General features: G+C 53.6%; 1 protein-coding gene across 1 annotated transcript; it reads left to right on the plus strand.

Annotated features, from left to right (window-relative positions):
* Window positions 1–75: 75 nt before the first annotated feature.
* On the plus strand, window positions 76–22,420 carry PCSK7 (proprotein convertase subtilisin/kexin type 7). Its single transcript, XM_059930337.1, has 17 exons — window positions 76–453; window positions 2,018–2,139; window positions 2,574–3,056; window positions 3,779–3,913; window positions 4,525–4,690; window positions 5,886–5,976; window positions 6,891–6,945; window positions 7,399–7,537; window positions 8,380–8,480; window positions 10,991–11,158; window positions 11,611–11,718; window positions 12,137–12,239; window positions 18,774–18,930; window positions 19,452–19,546; window positions 20,351–20,444; window positions 20,660–20,777; window positions 21,045–22,420. The coding sequence occupies exons 3-17, from the start codon at window positions 2,586–2,588 to the stop codon at window positions 21,405–21,407; spliced, it is 2,364 nt and encodes a 787-aa protein (XP_059786320.1). The 5' UTR covers window positions 76–453; window positions 2,018–2,139; window positions 2,574–2,585; the 3' UTR covers window positions 21,408–22,420.
* Window positions 22,421–22,449: the final 29 nt, after the last annotated feature.

The following is a 22,449-nucleotide window of genomic DNA, read 5'->3' on the forward strand; positions in this document are numbered from 1 at the left end:
ACTAAGGGAGATGCGACCGCGAGAAGGAAGGAGACTTGGTGGAGGGAGGACCCTCTCTAGGAAGGTTACAGGGAGAGTCGGGGTCATGACGATCAGAGGAAGACGAGGAACGAGGTGTTTTTAAAGGTCGCAACCGAGATGCCCTTTCTAGAGGACGCCATGAAGGAGAGGACCGTCCCTATAGAGAAGGTCCTTCTTGAAGATGCCCCGAGAACTCGGGGCGGTGGGCCCCCAAGAGGAGCACCCACCACACGCTGCTCTCTCAGTATAGGATGCCCGAAGGAGCCGGCCCCCTAGAGCCGGTTGCTCCCGGCTGGGCGGGCCGGCCGGGGGACCCGTCGCTGATTGGCTGCGCCGCCGGGCGGAAGTGATGCTACTGTCACTGGCTTCTCGGGCTCCCGGGAAGCCGCGAGTTTCCGCAAGGAGGCGGCGGCAGCAGCTGCGGCCAGGCGGGTGAGTTGAGAACTCGGTGGGGGCGGGGCATCGGAAGTCCGGGTGGCCTAGAGCTGGGGGGCAGCTGGTGTCTGAGGATGAGGAAACCGCACAGGGGGCGCCTTCAGTCCCGGCGTGGGGGAGCCCAGGGAGATGGGGCCACGGAGTCTTGGATCCAGGATAGTGTGGGTCCTCTGAGGAGAGGGGCACATTGCACGGGGCAGTCGAGGCCAGGGAGGGGGAAAATCAATGAAACTGACCCCGGTACGCAGCCTGGTTTCTAGGAACAGGGTGTAGAGGTTGCGAGGAGGACAGTCTCTTGGGAGCGGAATCTTGGACTCTGGGCTGCCCGTATCATTCCTCTTCTCTCTTGGCACCTCCGAGCTGTAAAGACACACCTAGCAGTTGGGTGAAGTTTGAGATCTACTTTCAGAGGGTATTTAAGGTTCCTTCCCCAGAAGCCTAGGGTGAGGGCTGGGGTGGGGTTAAGGTACTGCTCTGCCAGAGGGACCGGAGAATGTAGTGGTCAGGTTTCTCCTCTCTTCCGGAAATCTATGGGCTCTACTGAGATTGAAGGAGCCTGCCTAGTTGGGTCACTATCAGGCTATCTAACAAGATTTTTGTATGCACACTGGGAAGGACACCTGAATATCTTGGGACAGTCGAGGCTGCTGGAGGGCAGGGAGGAATTTGCCTGGGAACCTCAGAGGAAAAGAGAGAAGGAGATATATAGATTTGGGGAGAGAAATGTTAGGTGGCGGAAGTCCCCTTCTCCCTTTCCAAAGAGACTTTGGTAAAATACCCATGTTTCTGTAATATTTTGAGACTAATCCATTTGCGTATGTGTGTGGGTACTAAGCCCTACCTCAAGGTGACCCCCCCTACACCCCACCCCCGTAGAGAGCAGATGCTTCTGAAGCCCAGCCACCAATAGGGACACACATGTTCTGCCACCCATTCACCTGTCTCTGTCCCCACAGTTGCCCACCAGTTCTAATTTGGCCCTTCTATCAAACCATGGGTGGCAGTCCCAGGTTTAGAGCTTGAGCCCTCACTTCTCAGCCGACTTGCTGAGCTAGTGACTAAGAGTAGCCCTTTAGTGCTGCTTTCCAATCACCCCTTCTCCCCAGCCTGTTCAGTAAGGCGTGAGAGGCAACGCCTCTCACGTTGCATGCTCGGGTTTTCCCCATTTCACCCGCCTCCCGCCTACTCTTACTTCCCCTGGCATCCTTCACAGGTACAGAAATCAGGAAGTTAGCTACCACCCAGACTTCTAGGGAGCAGTACCACCTACTTTTTCAAGAGGGGTTTTTGGTAAGAGTTCAAGCCCTCTTCTAGGCATCTAGGAAAGAAAGAAAAGAGGATGGCCTGATGTTTAGGTTGAGAAGTACGGTTTCTGGGTTATGTACTGATCTGGCCTTACTGTACCAGTTTGGTTCTAGTCTGTGACCTATTTGAGATTCCTGGAAATGATGCTTAATCATTTGCAGTTTCTTTGGTCATGGGTCCTAGAGTTCATGGCCAGCCTCTGCCTGCTCCACTGGGTTTGGGAGGACACCATTTCTTGTTTTCTTGGGGCCTACAGGTCTGCAGTCTGTGCTTGGAGTCACCACTGCTCACAGCGAAAGGGATGCCTTTTCTCCGTGTGCACAAAATGAGCGAGAGGTGGTTAGCCAGACCAGGAGCTCAGCCTCACTCAGGGTCCAGGTGGGAACGGGGCCCCACTGCGGGGAGTTAGCCCTCAGGACAACGGGACCAAGACGTCAGCTGGGGAAAGATTTCTGTCCCCTCTAAAGAAGGGAGGAGGGTCTCTTCTAAAGAACGGTCATGACTCTGCCAGGAATTTGCAGGAGTCCTATGACTTTTGAGCCCTTTTCGTGGCAACAGTGGGAAAGAGCAGCACAGTGCCTGTTAGCAACTAGACATCCTGCTTGATTATCTAGTGATAATCATGCCACTGAGGGACCCACCGGGGTTTGTGCTGGCCCACACTGCCCCTGGGGGCTTATCCCTGTTGATCAGAGATAACTGTGAATAACAGGAGAGGATCACATGTTTAATGATTTCAAAGGCATGGCTTAGGGATTTCCAGGTGTGCCATGTTATCGTGCTCTTACCTCTGATGTCCTTTCTCTTTGCAGTTTACTGCTCTGATGCCCAAGGGGAGGCAGAAAGTGCCACACTCAGATGCCCCCGTGGGCCCCAGGCCCACTTGCCTCTGCCTGGAGCTAGCCGGGCTCTTCCTACTGCTTCCCTGGGTGATGGGCCTGGTGGGGGCAGGTGGGCCTGGGGCCCAGGGTCCGGGGGGGCTGAGCTGGGCGGTGCATGTGGACAGCCCAGAAGGCGAGAGGGAAGAACAGTCGCTGGAGCAGCGGGCAGATGCCCTGGCGCAGGCGGCAGGGCTGGTGAATGCAGGACGCATCGGGGAGCTCCAGGGGCACTACCTCTTGGTCCAGCCGGCAGGGCACCGGCAGGCCCCGCAGGTGGAGGCCATCCGGCAGCAGGTGGAGGCCGTGTTGGCCAGGCACGAAGCTGTGCGCTGGCACTCAGAGCAGAGGCTGCTCAAGCGGACCAAGCGCAGCGTCCACTTCAATGACCCCAAGTACCCGCAGCAGTGGCACCTGGTGAGTCCAGCCCTGCAGCTTCTGGCTTCAGGTGGCTAGGCAGGGGGTACCCGGTGCTTTAGTGGGCTCTTGTCTGTGTTACTCTTCAGTGGCCCCCATCCTTTGCCTGAGGAGGCATTTCTGTGGGCTTCCACAGTGGGCTTCGTCCTCGGGCTCCACCTGCCCTGTGCTCACATCCAGAGAGCCGGCGGGCTGCAACGGCAGGGCATGGGTGCTGGGACCAGGCTGCCTGGGCCGCCTGCCACTGACTAGCATGTACCTTTGGATGCACTGTTTAACCTCTCTGTGCCTCAGTTTCCCTTTCTGTCAAATGGAGATTGTAATGGTTATGGTTAAGTGAACTAATGTACTTGTGCCCACATGGGAAACACTTTACAAGAGTTAACTAGTAACGTTATATTATACGGTGTTAATATAATGTATATCATATGGCCTACGAATTATATTATCCAACCCTTGACCCTAGCCACCATCTCACCCTTATTGCCCATGAGTGATGCCAGGCTTTCCTGGAGACCTAGGCTGTGGCAAAGCTCTCACGTGTCCCTCCTTAGCTCTGTCCCCACCTACCCTTATTGGTCTACAACCTCTCTCTGGCTCCTTGACGGTGGCCAAGAGTGCACAGGGGCTGCTCGCTGTAACTTGTCTCTCTATGGGCTATGCTGCGTGTCACTGGATTCCCAGGGCTCAGAGGATAGTTCCTGACCCCGTCTCTCCTGCAGAATAACCGGCGAAACCCCGGCAGGGACATCAACGTGACGGGTGTATGGGAGCGCAATGTAACCGGGCGAGGGGTGACCGTGGTGGTCGTGGACGACGGTGTGGAGCACACCATCCAGGACATCGCACCCAACTATGTGAGTGGCACTGGCACGACCCGTCCCACCGCCGGGCCTCACCTGATTCTTGATGTTCCCTCAGGCCTGTCCCCTTTCTTAGAGGTCACTGGGCCAAATACAAGGGCCTGGAAGGTGGGATGGTGTTCTTCATCTACTCCTTTTCTGCAGCCAGCCTTCCAGCCTGGTAGCTAGGACACAGGACTTGACTCCAACTCAGCAAGGGAGACACTTCCTGGTTCCTGCTGCCACTCCCTGCCCTGGGGAGTAAGGAGTGGCCCCTGCCGGCAACTTCCCTCTCTGCACAAGTTCCTTAAAGCCTGACTTTTAGGTAGCCCCATACCTCTTTTATCCCAGGCTTCCCACACCATGGAAGGGGCTCCTAGGCACGTTTCTATAATGGCCAAGAGAGAAATTTTCCAAGAGCTGCATCGCTTCTCAGTTTTGCCTCAAGGTGTCCTGTCCTCATATCTCACAGCCCATGTGGTTTGCAGAGATGGGCCCACAGTGCTGGCTTAGAGCCCCCAAATCCCAGTTCCCCTCTCTCCCTGAGCTCCAAGACCTGACCCCTTGTAACCAGCGAGTGACCACATGCCCCGCCCGTCCCCCCCCCACCCCCCGCCTTGTTTCAGAGCCCCGAGGGCAGCTATGACCTCAACTCTAATGACCCTGACCCCATGCCCCACCCGGATATGGAGAATGGCAACCACCACGGCACGAGGTGTGCCGGAGAGATCGCTGCCGTGCCCAACAACAGCTTCTGTGCCGTGGGAGTGGCGTATGGGAGCCGCATAGCAGGTACCTCCAGTCCGGCCTCGGTACACTCCTCCTGTGACAGCTGCCCATCCTCTGTCCCTCCCCCATGAATTCCAACCCGACTTTATTTCACTCTCAACACACAGCAGAAAGCAAAGGTTAAGCTTATAAATAGGTGTCTGCAGGACATATCGGTTCATTGATTTTTTTCAATGCACTGTGTTTCCAACATGTTTTTAGCAGTGAACCCCACTGTATAAAACAGCTGAAAGTACGAAATGCTCTGGATGGGAGATGGAGGCCCAAGCCCCACCTACTCAGAGGACTCTTCCCTTTTTCTGATCACGGTTATGCCCTGTCAATGCTCAGCTCATTGTGATGATAACTCCTTGTACTCATCCAGGATGTATTTGTATTTTAATGGTTTACCAAGTGCCTCCTGGTCTCCCCTTCCTCCTTGGCCCCCCCCCCGGGGGGCCGTGGAGGCCCCTCTCCCTTCTCCCAGCTCTCCAGTTCCCAGCCCTTCTGACGGTCACCGTCTGCTCCCCATCCTCTAAGGAGAGCGGAGCAGCCCCGGCCCCCGCTGGGGTGGTTCTGTGGCTCTTCTGCCTCTGAGTCTTTGTCCATCGAGGCAGAAGGTGAAGGGGATGAAGGGGGACACGCTGTCCGCGTGACTCCTCATAAATGCTTGGGACCTGCATTTCCGAGGTTGGAATAGATTGGCTGTATTCCTCTTACACTCCAGCAGAGGTCAGCAGCCCTCTCTGTGAATGGGGCTACAGAGGGAGCCAGAAACCTCCAGGGCCCAAGTCCCTTCTGAAAGCTCCGTTCCGCCCTATGTGGTCACCAGGATGTGACCCACCCCATTTTCTTGGGTGAGATTCGGCATCCATGAGAGGAGTAATGCTAATGAGTACCATCTATTGAATACCCTCTGTGTGTCAAGCACCACTGCAGTGTTTTACATGATTCAGGATGCACATAAGAAGGGAACCTTGGATTCCCTACATTCTAGGCTCTGCATCTTCCCACCAGACCCCAGGATCCTTAAAGTCTAAGATTTAGCATGACGTTAAAATATATTTCTGGACAGGTACATGCACATGGTATAAAAATTCAAAAGATCCAAGAACACTTAGAGGGAAAAGTAAGTCTCCACAGGGGGGCCCCCCAGCACCGAGCTCCCCGTCTAGGGGACCAGCATTATTGAGGAGCCGGTGTGGCCTTCACCGCCTAGGTATCCGGGTACTGGATGGACCCCTGACAGACAGCATGGAGGCTGTGGCGTTCAACAAGCACTATCAGATCAATGACATCTACAGTTGCAGGTGAGGCAGAGCCAGGAACAAGGTGAGGGGGCCAGAGGCTCGGGCACTGGGCGAATCCTCCAACCAAAGAACAGCAGGATGGGCTGACTCGGGCAGGTCCCAGCAGGGCTCTCCCCACTGGGTTCAGCCTGTAAGTCCACTGCCCTCATTTCTCCAGACCCACAGCGTCTGGGTTCTCAGTCTTAAGCCCCACGTCACCCCAGTAATCAGGCTGCCACTCAAGGAGTGCTCCATCCTGCCTCGTGTTTATCTGTTTATCAAACTCAGAAGGCTCTGGAAGGAATTGGGCATTCCTTTCCAACCACAGCGGAGCTGGCCACCCAGCACCAGGCCCCATCACACCACCCCCCAGAAACACACCTGCAGCTCCAGATTGCGGTTATGGTGGGGAGGGGGTGGTTGATAAGGAGGAGCTGAGGCTGGGCTGCCCCCCCAGCATTGATGGCACCTGCTCTTCCCCAACCAGTGTCTCCTGTAAATGCATGGCATTATCCACATGGACATTTCCTCTCAGAGAAAGAATAGAGAACTCCTCAGACCCAAGAGCTTTCACAGATACTTCCTTCGCTGGTGCTCTGCCATCAAGCCTAGCGTTAGATCCCTAGGTCCCATCCATCTCTACCACTCTGTACTCCCCGGGGACCTGAGAAAGGGTTTTTAGGGTCAGGTTAAAGTAGTCCTAAACTGGGAAAGTTTCCAGGGACAAGAAGAACTTTAGCACGTACTTCTGTTTTCCACTTTGGAGTGAGGGCTGGACCTTTGACCCCTATGTCCTTTCATCGTGGGAGTCCGGAGCTGGAGCCCTTGGGAGGAGAGGGAGGACCCAGGCGGAGGGATGGCCAGCTGAGGCTGGGGGGCCTGGGTGGGCAGCCACGGCCTGGCTCTGGCTCTTCCCACTGGGTATCTCTTAACAGCTGGGGACCAGATGACGATGGAAAGACGGTGGACGGTCCCCATCAGCTTGGGAAGGTAACTGGGAACTGCGTGGAGACTCTGGAGACCTAGGACCCCCTCTTCATTCTGTTCCTGGAACTGCTCCCGCCCCACCCCCATTTGCAGGGCCAGACCTACCATGTAGCCCTGGCGCCTCCTTTGGGAAGAGCACTCCTGACCTGGGGTTGGGGGAGTGTGGAGGCGTTCTTAGAGAGAAATGGAGCAGCGCTTTGAGATTGTTTCGCTCTGGTTTTGTGCTTGGCTCCCCGTTTCTGGCCCTACCCTCTCTGATAAGCAGAGCCCATCCTTCATACAGCTGTTCCACTAACAGCCTCTTCCCCTTGAGTCCATCTCTAAATCTCTTTCTCCCATGTCCAGTGCCCTTGGCTTTTTTTCTTTTCCTTCTAGAAGGGGAGGAAAGAGTGAGCGGCATGGAGGTTGGGGTCTTCCTATGAACTCCTCAGCTGACCCGGACGTTTTGCTCCTCAGGCTGCCTTGCAACACGGGGTGATCGCTGGCCGCCAGGGCTTTGGGAGCATCTTCGTGGTAGCCAGTGGCAACGGGGGCCAGCACCACGACAACTGCAACTACGATGGCTACGCCAACTCCATCTATACAGTCACCATAGGTAGTGGCCTGGTGGCCCCGAGTGTGCATGTGTGCTCACGCCTGTGTGTGTGAGAGAGAGAGACAGTGGTGAGGGGACCGTGTCTCCGGGTGTGTGTGTGTGTCACTCAGTGGTGAGGGGACCGTGTATGTGGGTGTGTCCCCAGCTTCCGTGTGTCTGTCTAAAAGTGTATGCATGATCTTCTCTTCAGGCTCTGATAGTTAGGAGGGACTAGCCCTGCTCTCGGAGGATGTCAGGACTTCCTTAGAAGTCATACCCCGGAGCACTTTCCACCCATCATCTGGGATACCAAGCCCCCCCCACCCCCGCCTCCACTCCCCACAGCTGCTTAGGCCTCTGCTTTGGCCTCTCTTCCATGGGTCCCTTCCCTCCTGCTTGAAGCCTTCCCTGACCCCCAAATGCCCTTTACCTGTGCTCCCTCCCATAGCATTTACCATCCCGGTTGTTTTTATTTACTTACCGGACCTCCTCCCTGACTCTGGGCTCCTTGAGATCAGGTCTGTGCCCTTCTCCCATGGCCCCCATGCCTCACACAGTGTGCGACTCACGGTAGGTAGTTGATACATGTTGAGGAAAATGCATGTGCGAATGGATGAGTAGGTATTGAGATGGAACGCCCCCCAGTTTCACCCTGGAGCCTGTTGAAAGAATGGTCTTAGGGCACAGAATACCCTCTGCCATTTGAGGCTGCCTGTCCTGGTGAGGAGTGTGGGTACTTGAAGGACTTGGACCACTGAGATCATTTTTTAAACTCAGGACAACCCCCCGGGTGATAACTCAGAGATGACTCTGATGTTATCAGGCCCTTATCTCTGCTCCCGTTTCCCCTACTCTGTCCCCAGGTGCTGTGGACGAGGAGGGACGGATGCCTTTCTACGCAGAGGAGTGTGCCTCCATGCTGGCGGTCACCTTCAGCGGTGGGGACAAGATGCTCCGAAGCATCGTAAGTGCCCCCCGCCGGGCCCTCCACTCCTGCCCCGGGCCCTCGGGTTCCTCTTCCCTAGCAGATCTGTGTCCCTTAGGGTCTGCCCCTGTTGGAAGAATGGAGCTGAGGACTCTAAATATATCTGTGTAAAGGGTTTTTATCTTTAAAAATTTAACTGACAAATATGCATGTTATCATAGGAATCACTCTATCACATTGATTAAGTATCACATTGATTGAAATGTCTTCCTTTGGTAGAATATGGTCTTTGGCTAAATTTCTGTGGCCTTTAAAAAAAAAGGATCATCATTCCACTGCTATGCAGCCCTTATGTAAATACTGTGAGCTCTGGTCCTGTTCATCCTTGGGAGTAAAGCTAGGGGTTGTCGGCACTGAATGGGCGGGAAAAGGAGTCAGGAATGTCTCAGTCAGCCCGAGAGACAGCTCTTTCCTTGGAGCTGGAACTGGAGCCACAGCAAACAAGAGGTTGGAGCAAGGGAGTGGAGTTGCTCAAGCTGTGGGAACCTGTGAAAGAATTCAGGGTCCAGTGCCTACACCCAGCTGGCTGAGCTCCATCCCGTCATCCTAGAGCTCCCTGCCTGTCCCCAATGCCCCTAACAGAGTGATACGGGGACAAGGGGCTCTTGGGCAGAGCTGGGCTGCAGCCAGGTGGTGTCACATTTCTCCAGTGGCTCCGGGTTGGGAGCGCTCTCCAGGGCCATTGGGAATTAGGCTGCTTCCTCTGGGTCAGATTCACTTTCCCAAACTGAAATTCTGTTTTGCCACTAAATGACTTCTGGTCAGCACAGTGTTCTAAGGCTCGGGGTCCGGTGACCCCAGCCCCTTTCCCCACCCCGGGAGAAGAAAAAAGGGAGCTGACTAAAGTAAGCGGGCAGGAGGCTCTGCTCCGCAGGCGGGGGTCTGGGTGCAGAGGGCACTGCCCACGCCCACCCCCGGCCAGGCTGGGTTGGGAGGAAGAGCAGGGACATCCTGGCAGAACTCTCAGGAACCCGCTCTACCCGGCCCCAGCGAGGGACCACGAAGGCTGGCGAGCATAATGGTTCCTCTTACTGTGCGCTGCCTGCCTTTCTCCTCCTGACGCAGCTCCGCATCTCACCCCCACCCCTACCACGTTCCATCTGAGCTATAATTTGTCCAGAAATGAAAAGAGAGTTTGTTTAGCCAGGCTCCCATCTTTGGGACGCTCTTGGCTTGGAAACCAGTTGCCAGTTTCTGTTCAATTACCAGCTCGGTGGGGCTGCCTTCCTGAGGGAGGGCACGGAGGTACAGGCTGCCCACCGTCTGCTGCCCAGAGCCCTTCCCGGCCCTTTCCTGTGGCTGCCCGGGGCTCCTGCCGCCACAGGCAAGCTCACGGGCCTCACAGCTACACACTAGACTGTCACTGTGAGGCTGTTTCCGTAACAGGAAAAAATCAATCTGCTCCCTGGCACAGACCAGGCTTTCCACCCTCATTGAGACTTCCACTTGGAGAGTTTTTGCCTCCTCTTCCGTGCGCACGATGTCTGAGTGAAAATGACATCTCTTGGCAGCTGCTGTAACAGCTGGAAGGCGAGCAGTGAGTACAGTGGAGAAAGGGCAGCTCTTGGGAGAAGTTAGCACCTTGATATCTGACCCAGGAGAGAAGCTTGGAAGAAGATTTTTCTGGTCTTAGCTTGGGCACCGCGTGCCAGATCTGGAGGGCCATGGCCTGGAGCAGATTTAGGCAGGGCCCCCCTCAGCTAAACCCTCTGTGGCCCCAGGGTGGATTAGAGCGTGAAAAGAACTGGATGCCAGACAGATGCCGCGTCTCCCAGACCCCCGCTGTCACCTCCCACCTCAGGACCACAGGTGGAGAAGGGGGGACTCGTGGAAACCACCCGAGGCACCAGGCCCAGCGCAGGGAGGCAGCTCAGCCTGTGGATCGCCCCGGGCCAGGGTGGGCAGGGGGTGTAGATGCTACACCCATGCTGAGCCCACGGGTGGGCAAGGGGGCAGCTTCCTCTCCCCGGGAACACACTCCCTTTGTTCGCACTGATGTCACTCCAGGCCCTGTCGCTGAGCTGCCAATTTGGATTTCCTTGACTGGTGCCGTCACTGTTGTCCCAGCTCCAGCTGGGGCCCAGGAGCTCCCCGGCCACTTCCTCTGTCTCCAAGGGCTGCGGGGGCTGGAGGGGCGGGGCTGGGTGGGTGGAGGATTTGGGAAGGGGTCACCAGAGGAGCCGGAATCAGGAAACCATCCTCTGCACGTGAGGCCTCTCCCCTCTCTCCAGCTTCTTTCCGCCCCCTCCCCTGCTGTAACCAGACCCGCAGAGTAACTCATTCTTCTCAGCTCTCCAGAGATTCTCTTGTTAGGCGAAGAAGGAGGAAAAATCTCCTTCGTCCGACCTGCTAGACGTTCAGCTCTCGCAACGGAAGGGCCCCCCCCGCACTGAGGCTCGCGCTGAGGCCCAGCCCCACACCCCTCCCGCCACAGCACCTGGGAACTCAGTCCCTAACCCAGTCCCTGTCCTCTCCATTCCGCTTCCCAGGTGACCACAGACTGGGACCTTCAGAAGGGCACAGGCTGCACCGAGGGCCACACGGGGACCTCAGCCGCGGCCCCTCTGGCAGCCGGCATGATAGCCCTGATGCTGCAGGTGCGGCCCTGCCTCACGTGGCGTGACGTCCAGCACATCATCGTCTTCACAGCCACCCCGGTGAGATCCTCGCAGGTGGACAAATGGCCTGGCCCAGCCCACCTCAGACTTTCGGTCCCAAGGACTTAGAAGTTTCAGGAGGCTTCAGATTCTAGGTGTCCCAGGCGTTAGGTGCCAAATCCCGTCCAGAGTTGCATGTGCACGGAACAAGGGTGGGGACCCCATCAAGACCACAGACCTAAATTCACTCGCACCTGTTCTGCTGCTGCCCTTTTACCTGCAAAGGAGAGCTCCGGCTGGGCTCCTGACTCGGGAGCCTGTGGCTCCTGGCTCCCTCTCTAGAAACAGGCCACTGGGCTGGTGACATCACAGGCCTTTGCCCTTTTGTCCCAGCTTTCCTTGGGGAATCCATTCCTAGCAGCCTTGGTGGGAGAGTCTGGACTGGATCAGCTAGCAGGGCGAGCAGGGAAACTTAAAATCCGAGAGACTAACCGGGACCCCTGTCCTCTCAGTATGAGGATCGCCGCGCGGATTGGATCACCAACGAGGCCGGCTTTAGCCACAGCCACCAGCACGGATTCGGCCTGCTCAATGCTTGGAGACTTGTGAACGCAGCCAAGGTGATCAGGTGTCCTGCGTGGAATGACGAAGGGGGTGGGGAGAATGCCTAAGACACTGCCTGGCACATCGTAGGTGTTTAATAAATGCTCGTTCATCTGAGACCCATTTTACAAATGAAGAAGCCGGCTCAACGCTATAATTAAAGTTTCTAAGCTGTCGGTGGAGAGTAAATGGGACCTGAGTATCGTTTGGAACCCTCAGGGTGCTCTGCTCCTCATCTGCCGTCCTGGACACAGCCTGTCCTTGCTTTGGTGCCATAGGGAGCAGTCCAGGTGGTCCGCAGGAGCCTCAGGAGCGAAAGGAGGTGGTGAGGAAGGGAGAAATAAAAAGAGCAGTGCCCTAGGGGTCAAGTAGATGAGAGTGGGTGTGTGGGGTCCATCGTGTTTGTTCATTCGCCGTCCCCCCTTCCTTTCATAGATCTGGACGTCTGTCCCTTACTTAGCTTCCTACGTCAGCCCCGTGTTGAAAGAGAACAAGGCTATCCCGCTGTCCGCCCGCCCCCTGGAGGTCCTGTGGAATGGTAAGCAGTCAGCAGAAAGGGGGTTAATCGTGGGCCTGAGGTTTGGGGCGGGTGATGGAGAAGCTAAACTCATCCTCCCTGCCGGATCCTACCCCCTTCCTTTAGGAGCTGAGCTCCAGCCAAACCTGTGGAGTTTTCTTTGACCATTTTAGGACATGTTGCTGCTTCTGAGTTGGCTGGCCCCCCGGCTGCTTAAACGAGACCTTTCTCCTGAGTTACTGGTGGTGGAAAGGAGCTGCCGAGCAAGCGATTAGGAAGGCTGGTGGGAGGGCTGGGACTGGGACCTGGGAGACAAGGCACGAGTTGAAAGACGTTCCTTTGACTTCCATGCTAGGAACTTGCCAGACGATTCTCTGCAACCCGGTGGCCTTTGGATGGAGTGAAGGAGTTGAGAATGTCTTCCTTTGATTCTCAGGCCTGTCTAATACAGAGAGAGTCAGCTCGGGCCTGTAGGGGGAGGACAGAGCAGTGCCCAGAGGGCCCCCTAGACTGTGGTGGCCCTCCCTCTGCCCACGCGTCCATCACACCTGGGGCCACTAGGACTATCCGAAGGGGTGAGGGCCGTGTGTTGTCAGTCAGAGATGTCGTCTTACATTGAGCACAGAGGTTGAACCCCTTCCCAGAGAAGAGGGCAGCTGGATTGGGATACTTGAGCAAGAGGGTCTTCTGTCTGCAGATTTCCCGGACTTCCCACTGGGGAGTTTTCCCTACCTCCAGTTCCTTGGGGATTTTTTTTCTTCAAGGATTTTTGACAGGCAGAGTTATTCACTAATTTTTGTGAAGATTGGAGCATGTCATACTTTGTACCCAAATGGAACTTTGTTTTCGCATTTCCCATTCTCCTAGGAAGTGTTCAAACCAGAACAATGGCAAGAGGAGGAATGGCCAAAGATGGGAGAATGGAGGGGAGAGTGGGGACGGCATCCCTGGGGCAGAGGTTTCACTGGGAATAGTCCTGTTGTCTCTCTCCCTAACCATGTCCAGCACTTGCCCAGTTTCCCCTCTACGTGGAAGGAAATCCATGGGCCCAGTTCATTGCATTTTCCGTAAAAGGAATGCTATCTTGGAAAGGGCATAAAGCATCAGCCAAGGCAGAGAAGTGCAGGAACATTCCCAGGAATGCAGTTGAGTAGGAACCTCGGGGCTTTGCACTTGCATGTCTTGGGGACAGTATGTCTTTTAACTTTTACCTTCCATCCAGGGCTGCTAACCCGCAATCGCATCCATCAAATGAGGGGGTCGACCTAGGGTCCTTCCCAGCTTCATCATCTTCTGCTTCCCACTAACCAGGGATGTTCCCCGGCATGTCTAACAAACTTCCCTCGGTATAGAGGCATCTGGCACCTGCTTGTTTGTCACTAGGAAGCAAGAGAAAGAAGGACAGGTTGTCCTGGGCAGAGGAGAGTGGGAGGTGGGGATAGTGGGGAGAGAAGGATGGAGAGAAGGGAGGTGAAGACTCAGCGAGTTTTGCTAATGGAGCCCTTCGTTGGTTTGGAGGGCAGCAAGTGGACTGCTGATCTTCAAGGTCAGCAAAGGTGTCTTCCCCTCTGTTGTGACTCCATTCACCCCTGAGCAGACAGAACTGAAGGTCCACGCTTGTGGGCGTGCTTGGAGGCTGCAGAAAGTCCAGTTCACGTAGAGCTGAGCAACTTAGTCCCGGACAGTTAGTAAACCTCTTTCCCTATAGCCAAGCAACAGTCTTTCCCACCAAGACCTGGGTCAGTGGTGGGACCCAGGTCCCACCAACACAGCGAGTCAGTGTCCAAGGGCTGGAAGGTGAACTTTTTTGTAAGGTAGAAGGAACTGAACATCCCTGAGATGGAAAAGGGGTGCAATACCACTAAGACTCTGGAGCAGTGGTGTCCAAGAGAACTTTCTACAATGATGAAAATGTTCTCTATCTGTGCTGTGCAATTCATGTGAGGCTATTGAAGATTTTAAATGTGGCTCGTGTGGCTGAGGAACTAAATTTGTGTGTTATTGTAATTGAATTTAAATAGCCACATGTGGCTGGTGGCCACCTTCTTGGGCAGGGCGGCTCTAGAGCAAGACAGGAGGAGGATGTAGGGGGAAGGGGATTGGAGCCCCTCGGTTCCTTTAGCTCTGACTCTGGGTCTGAAATCTCTACCAGAGGGTGGGAGGGAGGGTGGGGTTTGGGAGGAGTATCCAAAACACAAGGGAGCCTGTGTGTATTTACAGAAGATTCCTGAACACCACTTGCAATTACCCTTTTATCCTTGTTTGCAGCCCGAGTGCTGGCTCCCCCTCTGGCCATGCTTGCGTCCTGTTCCTTCCTGGCTCTGAATCTTCCTCTCCTGCCCAGTCTTTCTCTCCCCACTGATTCCTCCTTCTGCCTTCAAACACCCTCAGAGCATCTGTTAAGAAACACCTTTAAGTCCCTGCCCGCCTCCAACCAATAACCTTTTCAAATGAATTAACCAAAGCAATTGCTTGCCTTTATCACACCCTCTCCACCGCTGAAGACTTACTTCATCACTCACGGTGCCCGTCTCCTGCTCAGACCCAGGGGCCAGCTCACAGCCCATCCTTCTCAGCCCTCTTGTTCTCTGACCGGATTAACGAGACCTGTGTGGCAGCCTCCCTCCTCCTGCGGCTGCAGTGACCTCCTTTGCTCCATGGCCCTCTTCTGGCTTCTCTGCCCAAGGAACTTGGTTTTTCTGTTCGCTCTCCTCACTACTCCCAAACCATGAGTACCTTCTACGACTCATTCCGTGTTCTTGACCCTCCCTCTACATTTTCTCCCTCGACGGCGCAGCTGTGTTTATGGCTTCAGCTGCCAGCTCTCCACAAATGATTCCTAGATCAGCATCTCTTATTCTGATCCCTTACCAGTGAGAGAGGTAGAGATTTTGCTAGCTTCCACAAGATTATGGGCAAATAAATCCCTGGGATCTTCGGGGCGGGGTGGGGGTGGGGGAGGGCGGTTGAAAAAGACCCCAGCTTGCCAAAGGCAAAATAATATGATGATCATCGTCAGCTAAGATTTGAGTGCTTTTTTATGTGCCAAGCACTGGCTTGAGGATTAACTCATTTAATTCTAATAAAATAATTCTCGTGTTGCCACACGGCTGGCCGCCCAAGTCCCTGTACACCCCAGTAAGGAAATGCATGTAACGTGCCACTCCGTACACATGCTAACACAGACAAGCACTCGCGGGGCTCTTTTTGGATTCCATTCTGTTCTGTCGTGCTCTATAGCGTGTCATTTACTCTCTGTTAGGCCCTTATCTTCCATGTTAATGCTCTCCTTCAACTATGCCAGGAATATTTTCCTCCATCTTTCTATTCCTAAATCGCTGTGTGCTGTTGGATATCCCATCAGTACATTACGTTTAAAATGTACAGCATCTTAGATTTCACTATCGCCTATCGAAAGCCAGCTTGCTTTCCAAGTTTCTCTCATTTCTGTCGGTGCCATCACATGAGATTAAGAACCCAGGAGGAAGAAGAGGTTTGGGTAAGGACTATGGAGTGTGAAGAAGTGAGGAAGAGAATTTGGGCTCTGCTGTGTTTGAGGCTTCTATGCAACATCTAAAGGTTGTATTCCGAAAGCAGCTGAATAAATACGTTTGAAGGTCTAGACTGGAGGTAATGGTTTGGGAGTCACCCGCATAAAAATGGAAGAGACAGGTCTGGGAAAGAAGGAGATCACTAGGGTTGGGGGTAGACAAGGATAAAAGAGGACCTAGGACACAGGCTGACATTAAAGGAGTGGACAGAGGAAAGGGGCCTCAGAAGAAAACTGAGAAGAGATGCCTGAGGTTGGAAAAAGAACAGGAGGATGGTGTCACTGGAATCTAGGGTAGTTCTGATGGGAGCGGGCAAGCGGGCAAGGACTGAGGGCATCCCTGGTTCATCAAGGAGGCCGTTGGTGACCTTAAGAAGAATATTTTGGGACTTCCCTGGCGGTCCAGTGGTTAGGACTCCGTGCTTCCACTGCCAAGAGTACTTTGTTTCAGTCTGTTCATGGGGGCAAAAGCTAGACTGCAGTGGGTTGAACAATTCGTGGGGACAGAAGAAGATTCCTGGTTAAAGACGGTGAATTGAACACGTGCTTTTATCTCTGCTTACTCCCAAAACCTCACCAAAGTGAGAATAAAGGAATAAAAGCGGTATAAGCACAAGGACAAAGAGAATGAGAGGAGGGCACAGCAAAGGAGAGATTGCAGCACATTTTTGGAAGACAGAAAACGAGTGGAGAAGTGGGCAGGGCTAAGAAAGTTGCAAACCAAATATCTGTAAGGGTGAGCCTAGGCAGTAAGCTCGTTCATGCCTCAGAATCCCCAAAGGCTCAGGACTCGGGGGCCGCATGCACTACAGAAGACAGAGATGAGGTGTGAGAGTAAAACGAGAGATCAATTAAAAGGTAGACTCCCAGGTGTCTTCTCCCATCCTTAGCAGCCTTTTCTGGGCAGGAGTTGGGAAGTTTATTCTCCAGAGCCCGGGGCCCCAGGTACAGCAGAAAATAAGAGACAGAGAGTGTACCTTAAAATGATAAACCATGAACTATGACGGGGACACGTTACAGATAAAGAAACTAATTCTCATAGCTAGTAAATGGCAGAGCTGGGATTTGAACCCAGGCTGGGTGGCTCCAGAGCCCATGCCATTAGCACCAGCAGGCACAAGAGTTGAGAAAGGGTTTATTTCGCCGGCAGTGAAAGCACGGAGTCCTAACCACTGAACAGCCAGGGAATTCCCCCGTCTTTCTTTGCTCGGTTATCCACGCTCTCACCGGCTTACCCTTAGAATCAAGCATTTTAGCTGGGCTTCCTGTCACCTGTTTCTTCTTCCTACTCCGATTCAGCCTACCCACAGCTATTAAGAGTAACCTTCCTGTAGCACTTTTTTTTTTTTTTTTTTTAAACTCTGTCCTTGCTCGGTAATCTCTAATAGCTCTCAGTTGCTTGTTTAAAATAAAGATTTTAAAGCCCTTCCCATGCTAGGTCCCCTGCCCATACTTTCATATTCTCTCTGGGTTTCTTCATCTGTGAAATGGGTGTGCTGCTCTCTGCTTTGCCTGTCGGCATGAATTAATGAAAGGAAAGTTGCTTTGGAAAGAATCATTTCTCATTGCAGCCTAATTTCTTAATATTCCCCAATTGAGTCTTCTACTTCAGTAGTTTGGTGGGGTTTTTTTGTTTGTTTGTTTTGGGGTTTTTTGACTTTTTATTTTGAAATAATTGTAGATTCACAGGAGGTTGCAAAGAAATGTTCAGGGAAGTCCTGTGCACCCTTCTCCTGATGTTAAATGTTTTAATTCTAGGACAATAGCAAAACCAAGAAAATGATATTGGTCCAATCCAGAGCACTTATTCAGATTTCACCAGTTAGACTCATATTTCTGTGTGTGTGTGTGTGTGTGTGTGTGTGTGTAATTTTACCACATGTGTAGCCTTGTGTAATCACCACCACAGCCAATATCCAGAATTATTGCATCCCAAGACTCCTCTGTGTCACCCCTTTATGGCCACACCCATCCCCTCTGCACCATCCCTAGCACCTGGCAACCACTAATCTGTTCTCCATCGCTACAGTTATGTTATTCATGAATATTATGTAAATGAAATCACACACTGTGTATCCTTTTGATATTGGCTTTTTTTCATTCAGCACAATTTCCTTGAAATTTATTCACTTCAGTAGTTTTTTTTTTTTAATTTGTATTTCCTTCAGTATGAAACTTGTTCATGTCCACCTCTGCCTTTCTACATGCCATTTCCCCTTCTAGAATACCCTCTACCAACACTCTCCACCAATCCGTATTCACTTCCGCCCTCAGAGTGTGTCTCACGGCTGCGTGCCTAAACCCATCTGACTCATCCCTGTTCTAGCATCAGTTATGTAGACCGCATACCATATCATTTTCCACTTGCACATAGAAGGCAGAGACCATGTCCAACTTTTCTTTTTTTTTTAACTTTTTTTTTTTTAATTTTATTTATTTATTTACTTATTTATTTTTGGCTGTGTTGGGTCTTCGTTTCTGTGCGAGGGCTTTCTCTAGTTGCGGCAAGTGTGGGCCACTCTTCATCGCGGTGCGCAGGCTCGGTAGTTGTGGCTCACGGGCCTAGTCACTCTGCGGCATGTGGGATCTTCCCAGACCAGGGCTCGAACCCGTGTGCCCTGCATTGGCAGGCAGATTCTCAACCACTGCGCCACCAGGGAAGCCCCCAACTTTTCTTTATATTCCCAGCAACTAGCACAGTGCCTGAAATGTAGGAGGTACTCAGTAAGTTATTTTTTGGGTGAATGAATGTCGGAAATTGCTCCGTTTGGTTCTTCCATTGTGTCTTGAGTATGTGTTGTCCTCCCAACTGGACTCTAAACTAGATTGTAAACTTGAAAGCAGCAACTGCATTCCATTTACTAGTGTACACGAGGTTCAGTCAGGGTTGCCAAAGATATTTGTATGTGTCTTCCATGAGTATGTTCCTTTGTCTGTTGGGGTGAAGTGAGGGCGTAAGTGTTTGTGGGGCTGGTTTCCCAGCTGCCCAGCCTGACTTCCCACAGTCAGCAGGATGGACCTGGAGATGTCGGGGCTGAAGACCCTGGAGCACGTGGCCGTGACAGTCTCCATCACTCATCCACGACGTGGAAGCTTGGAACTGAAGCTGTTTTGCCCCAGTGGCATGATGTCCCTTATTGGCACCCCCCGCAGCTTGGACTCGTACGTACACGTGCCCTCACCTGAGCTCTCTCTGCAACAGGGGCCTTTTCCAGGAAACGATATGGGAGGAGTGGACACTGGCACTGTCCTAAGCTACCGTGGCACTGGCTTTGTTACCTGCTTTGTTCAAGTGCTTACAGTGTGCTCGGCACTGCACTTGAAGTGTAGTTTCTTTAATCCTAGTAAGGACGATGCAGGGTAGACTTTGTAACCCTTTACAAATGAGGAAACAAGTCACAGAGCTAGTTAAGTGCCTGAGAGAATAACAGTAAGCCTAGACCTATGGGACTCCCAAGCCCGTGTTCTCTCCACGTTTGCTTTTTCCACTACACTACGTTGACACAGGTCCCTCAGCCCCCGAGATCCCAGGGGCAAGGGCCAGCACTTGAGGGCCCCTCATGGCACCCTCCCGATGGCTGTAGCTCAGACAACAACCGCTACTACAGTAAGAAAATGCTTTTGGGCAAAGGGGTCAGTTCCCTGCTCCATGCCTTCCTCTGTCTCCTCTGTTCTTGCCCCAGGGACCCCAATGGCTTCAATGATTGGACCTTCTCCACTGTGCGGTGCTGGGGGGAAAGAGCGAAAGGGACCTACAGACTCGTCATCAGGGATGTAGGTAAGCCTGCCTGCCCCCCACCAGGGCCCTGCCTTTCATGATTGTCATCTGGTCCCTCTGGATCTCAGGGTCCCCACAGAAATTGTCCCAGGTGGAATACATAGGGTTGCCATCAGACCAAGAGGGTAGATGCCAAGACGTATGCCCCATCCAAAAAAACGGGCATTGATACCTAGAATTATTCATTTATACTACCTCTCATATTCCTTGGAGAAGTGACTGATCCATTTTTCCTCAGGATAGCAACAAAAATTCCTTGTTGAAACCACATTTCACGTTCTTTCACATATAACCATCCTCCGGCCAGCCCTGGTAGGCAGGTAAGGGCAGGACTAATTTTCATCATTTTTTTTTTTTAAAACTGAGGCCCACCCAGAGGTTTGAAGTGACTTGTGTGAGGTCACACAGTATCTCAGTGAGGACTGGAAATTGAACTCAACCCTCCCAACTTCCAGCCAAGTTAGGTGTTCATCACCAGACTGGTGGTTTTCAAACCTTCCTTTAATTTAGCAGGACTTTTTTTTTTTTTTTCCCCAAGAAAAATCCCAGCTGAAACCCCAAAATATGAAAGAGGCAAAACTTCTCCACTTGGGAGTGCCACCTTTCACCTCCGCCTTTCCGTTCCTAAGGGCACCCCGAGAGGCACGTCTGCAGTACCCTGGGGTCAGTGGGACACAGTTAGACAACTACTGTGGCCGCTCATGTGGTCTGAGTCCCTCTGGGTGGCGGGGTGGGCAGGGCCTCTGCTGTCTGTGTGGCCAACAGCGGGGCGTGGCTCACGGACCGCCCCGCTTGCGGCTCTAGGAGATGAGACGTCCCAGGCCGGCATCCTCCGGCAATGGCAGCTGACCCTATATGGCTCTGTGTGGAGTCCAGTAGACATCAGGGACAGACAAAGGTAGGTGTAGACACATGTGTCAGAGGGAGGGGGACTCACGGCGGCAGGGGGAAGGCCACTTAGGGAGTGCCACCTCCCTGGGAACCCACAGCGTGGCCCTCCCCTGTTTGCTATGGGGCTTCCCTCTGTCTGGCTGTAAGGTGGGAGGATGGGCGAGGCAGGCGGTAGAGGAACCAAGCTGAATAGGGCATCCTCGTCTCCTTTCTTCTCCACAGGTTACTAGAAAGTGCCATGAGTGGGAAATACCTGCACGATGGCTTCACGCTGCCCTGCCCTCCCGGGCTGAAAATCCCAGAGGACGATGGTTATACCATCACCCCTAACACCCTCAAGGTACGAGGGCCAAAACCCAAGCTGCAGGGAGGCAGGAATGTCCTGAGGGATGTAGTCCTTGGTGGGAGACTCAAGGTGACTTGGGGAGTGAGGGATTGGGAAGACCTAGGTCCCCACTCTACAGGCTAACTCTCCAGGGCATTCCTTGTGTGGGGGGAACTGGGGGAGTGGTTTGGGGTGGGAGAGGCAGCCCCTAGGAAGAGAGAGAGTTTCTGAGCTCATTGTTCTGGGAAACCACCCTTACATAGGTGTTTGACTTTCCCCCAGACCCTGGTGCTGATAGGCTGTTTCGCCGTCTTCTGGACCATTTACTACATGCTGGAAGTCTACTTGAGCCAGAGGAATGTGGCCTCTCACCCAGTTTGTAGGAGTGGACCCTGCCACCGGCCCCAGCGAAGCCAAACAGCCAAGGAGGAGGGGACAGAACTGGAATCAGTGCCCCTTTGCAGCAGCCAGGATCCAGGTGGAGTGGGGATGGAGAGCGAGGGCCCTCCCGCCACCTCCGAGCTCCACGCCCCAGACCTGCTGGATCAGGGGGACTGGAGCCTATCCCAGAGCAGGAGTGCCCTGGGTTGCCCTCAGCACCTGCCCCCAGACCTGCTGCAGGGGAAGGAGGCGCAGATTTGCTGATCTCGGGCCTGACGGCCAACGTGGGAGAGGCTCTAACTTCCTAAGACTGGGGAAGCTTGGAAAGCTGCTCCGCAGTCCCAGAAGCTCTGGGGAAAAGGCAGCCCCGATGCTTCCACCTGGGACCAGAGGCCTAAAGAGCACCCTCTGGCTAAAAACCACACTCAGGGAGGGCAAGGGCCTTCAGAAGGCACAAGCGGAGCCGGATTACAGTCTCGCAACAGCCATGGAACCTTCCTCCAACCCAACGGGAGTTTTTGGTGAGAAGGTCTCGGACAAGGGATTGGGGCCCCTGCTGGGCAGGCCTCCATCCTCGTTTCTCCAGGGCAGGCCAGTGGTGTTGGTCACAGGGACCCTCACCCACACATGGCCAGAAGAGCATCTCAGCAGAAACATCACTGGGGTCACTTGAGAAGAGGGTTTAGGGGTGGAGGCTGGGAAGAGCCCCGGATATGCCTGTCCTTTTAATGACCCAGGGCCCAGAAACAGCAGACTTTTCCTCTCTCCCCCTCACCTCCCAGCCTAAGCCTTGGACCTTGGCCATATGGGCATGGCAGTCAACCCTCAGCTCAGCACACATGCCCTGGAAGCAGCTGCCTCCATTAGCCCTGATCAGAAGCCAACCTTGAACACACCCCCTGACCCCTTCACCATCACGCCCACCCTTCATCCTGAAGGATCGGTACGACGCGCCTGGCAGGGCTAGGGCACATCCTAGGGGAGTCTGCAGCAGGACTGGGGCAGGTGTCGGATCAGCCACTGCCCCTCTAGCCCTGCAACCACCCGTCTTCCTCTGCAAAGTGCTCAGGGAAATGGCCTTGCCTGCCGGAGGCCAGTCATCTGCCTGGTGGGCTGCGACTCTTCCTCCCATTCTTGGCCTCCTCCCTTCTTCCGAGCTAGTTGGTGGATTTGAATTTTTTTTTTTTTAACGCTTAAGATTTGGTTTTCTCTTTTCACAGCAACATTTTGTTGAATTTTTTCTGCACAGCTTTTCCAAAATAAAAACCTTCCACACAGTTCTGCCCCTTCCTATCTCCTTTCTGCC

Source organism: Balaenoptera ricei, chromosome 8 (assembly GCF_028023285.1).
Source record: "Balaenoptera ricei isolate mBalRic1 chromosome 8, mBalRic1.hap2, whole genome shotgun sequence".
Taxonomy (NCBI): domain Eukaryota; kingdom Metazoa; phylum Chordata; class Mammalia; order Artiodactyla; family Balaenopteridae; genus Balaenoptera; species Balaenoptera ricei.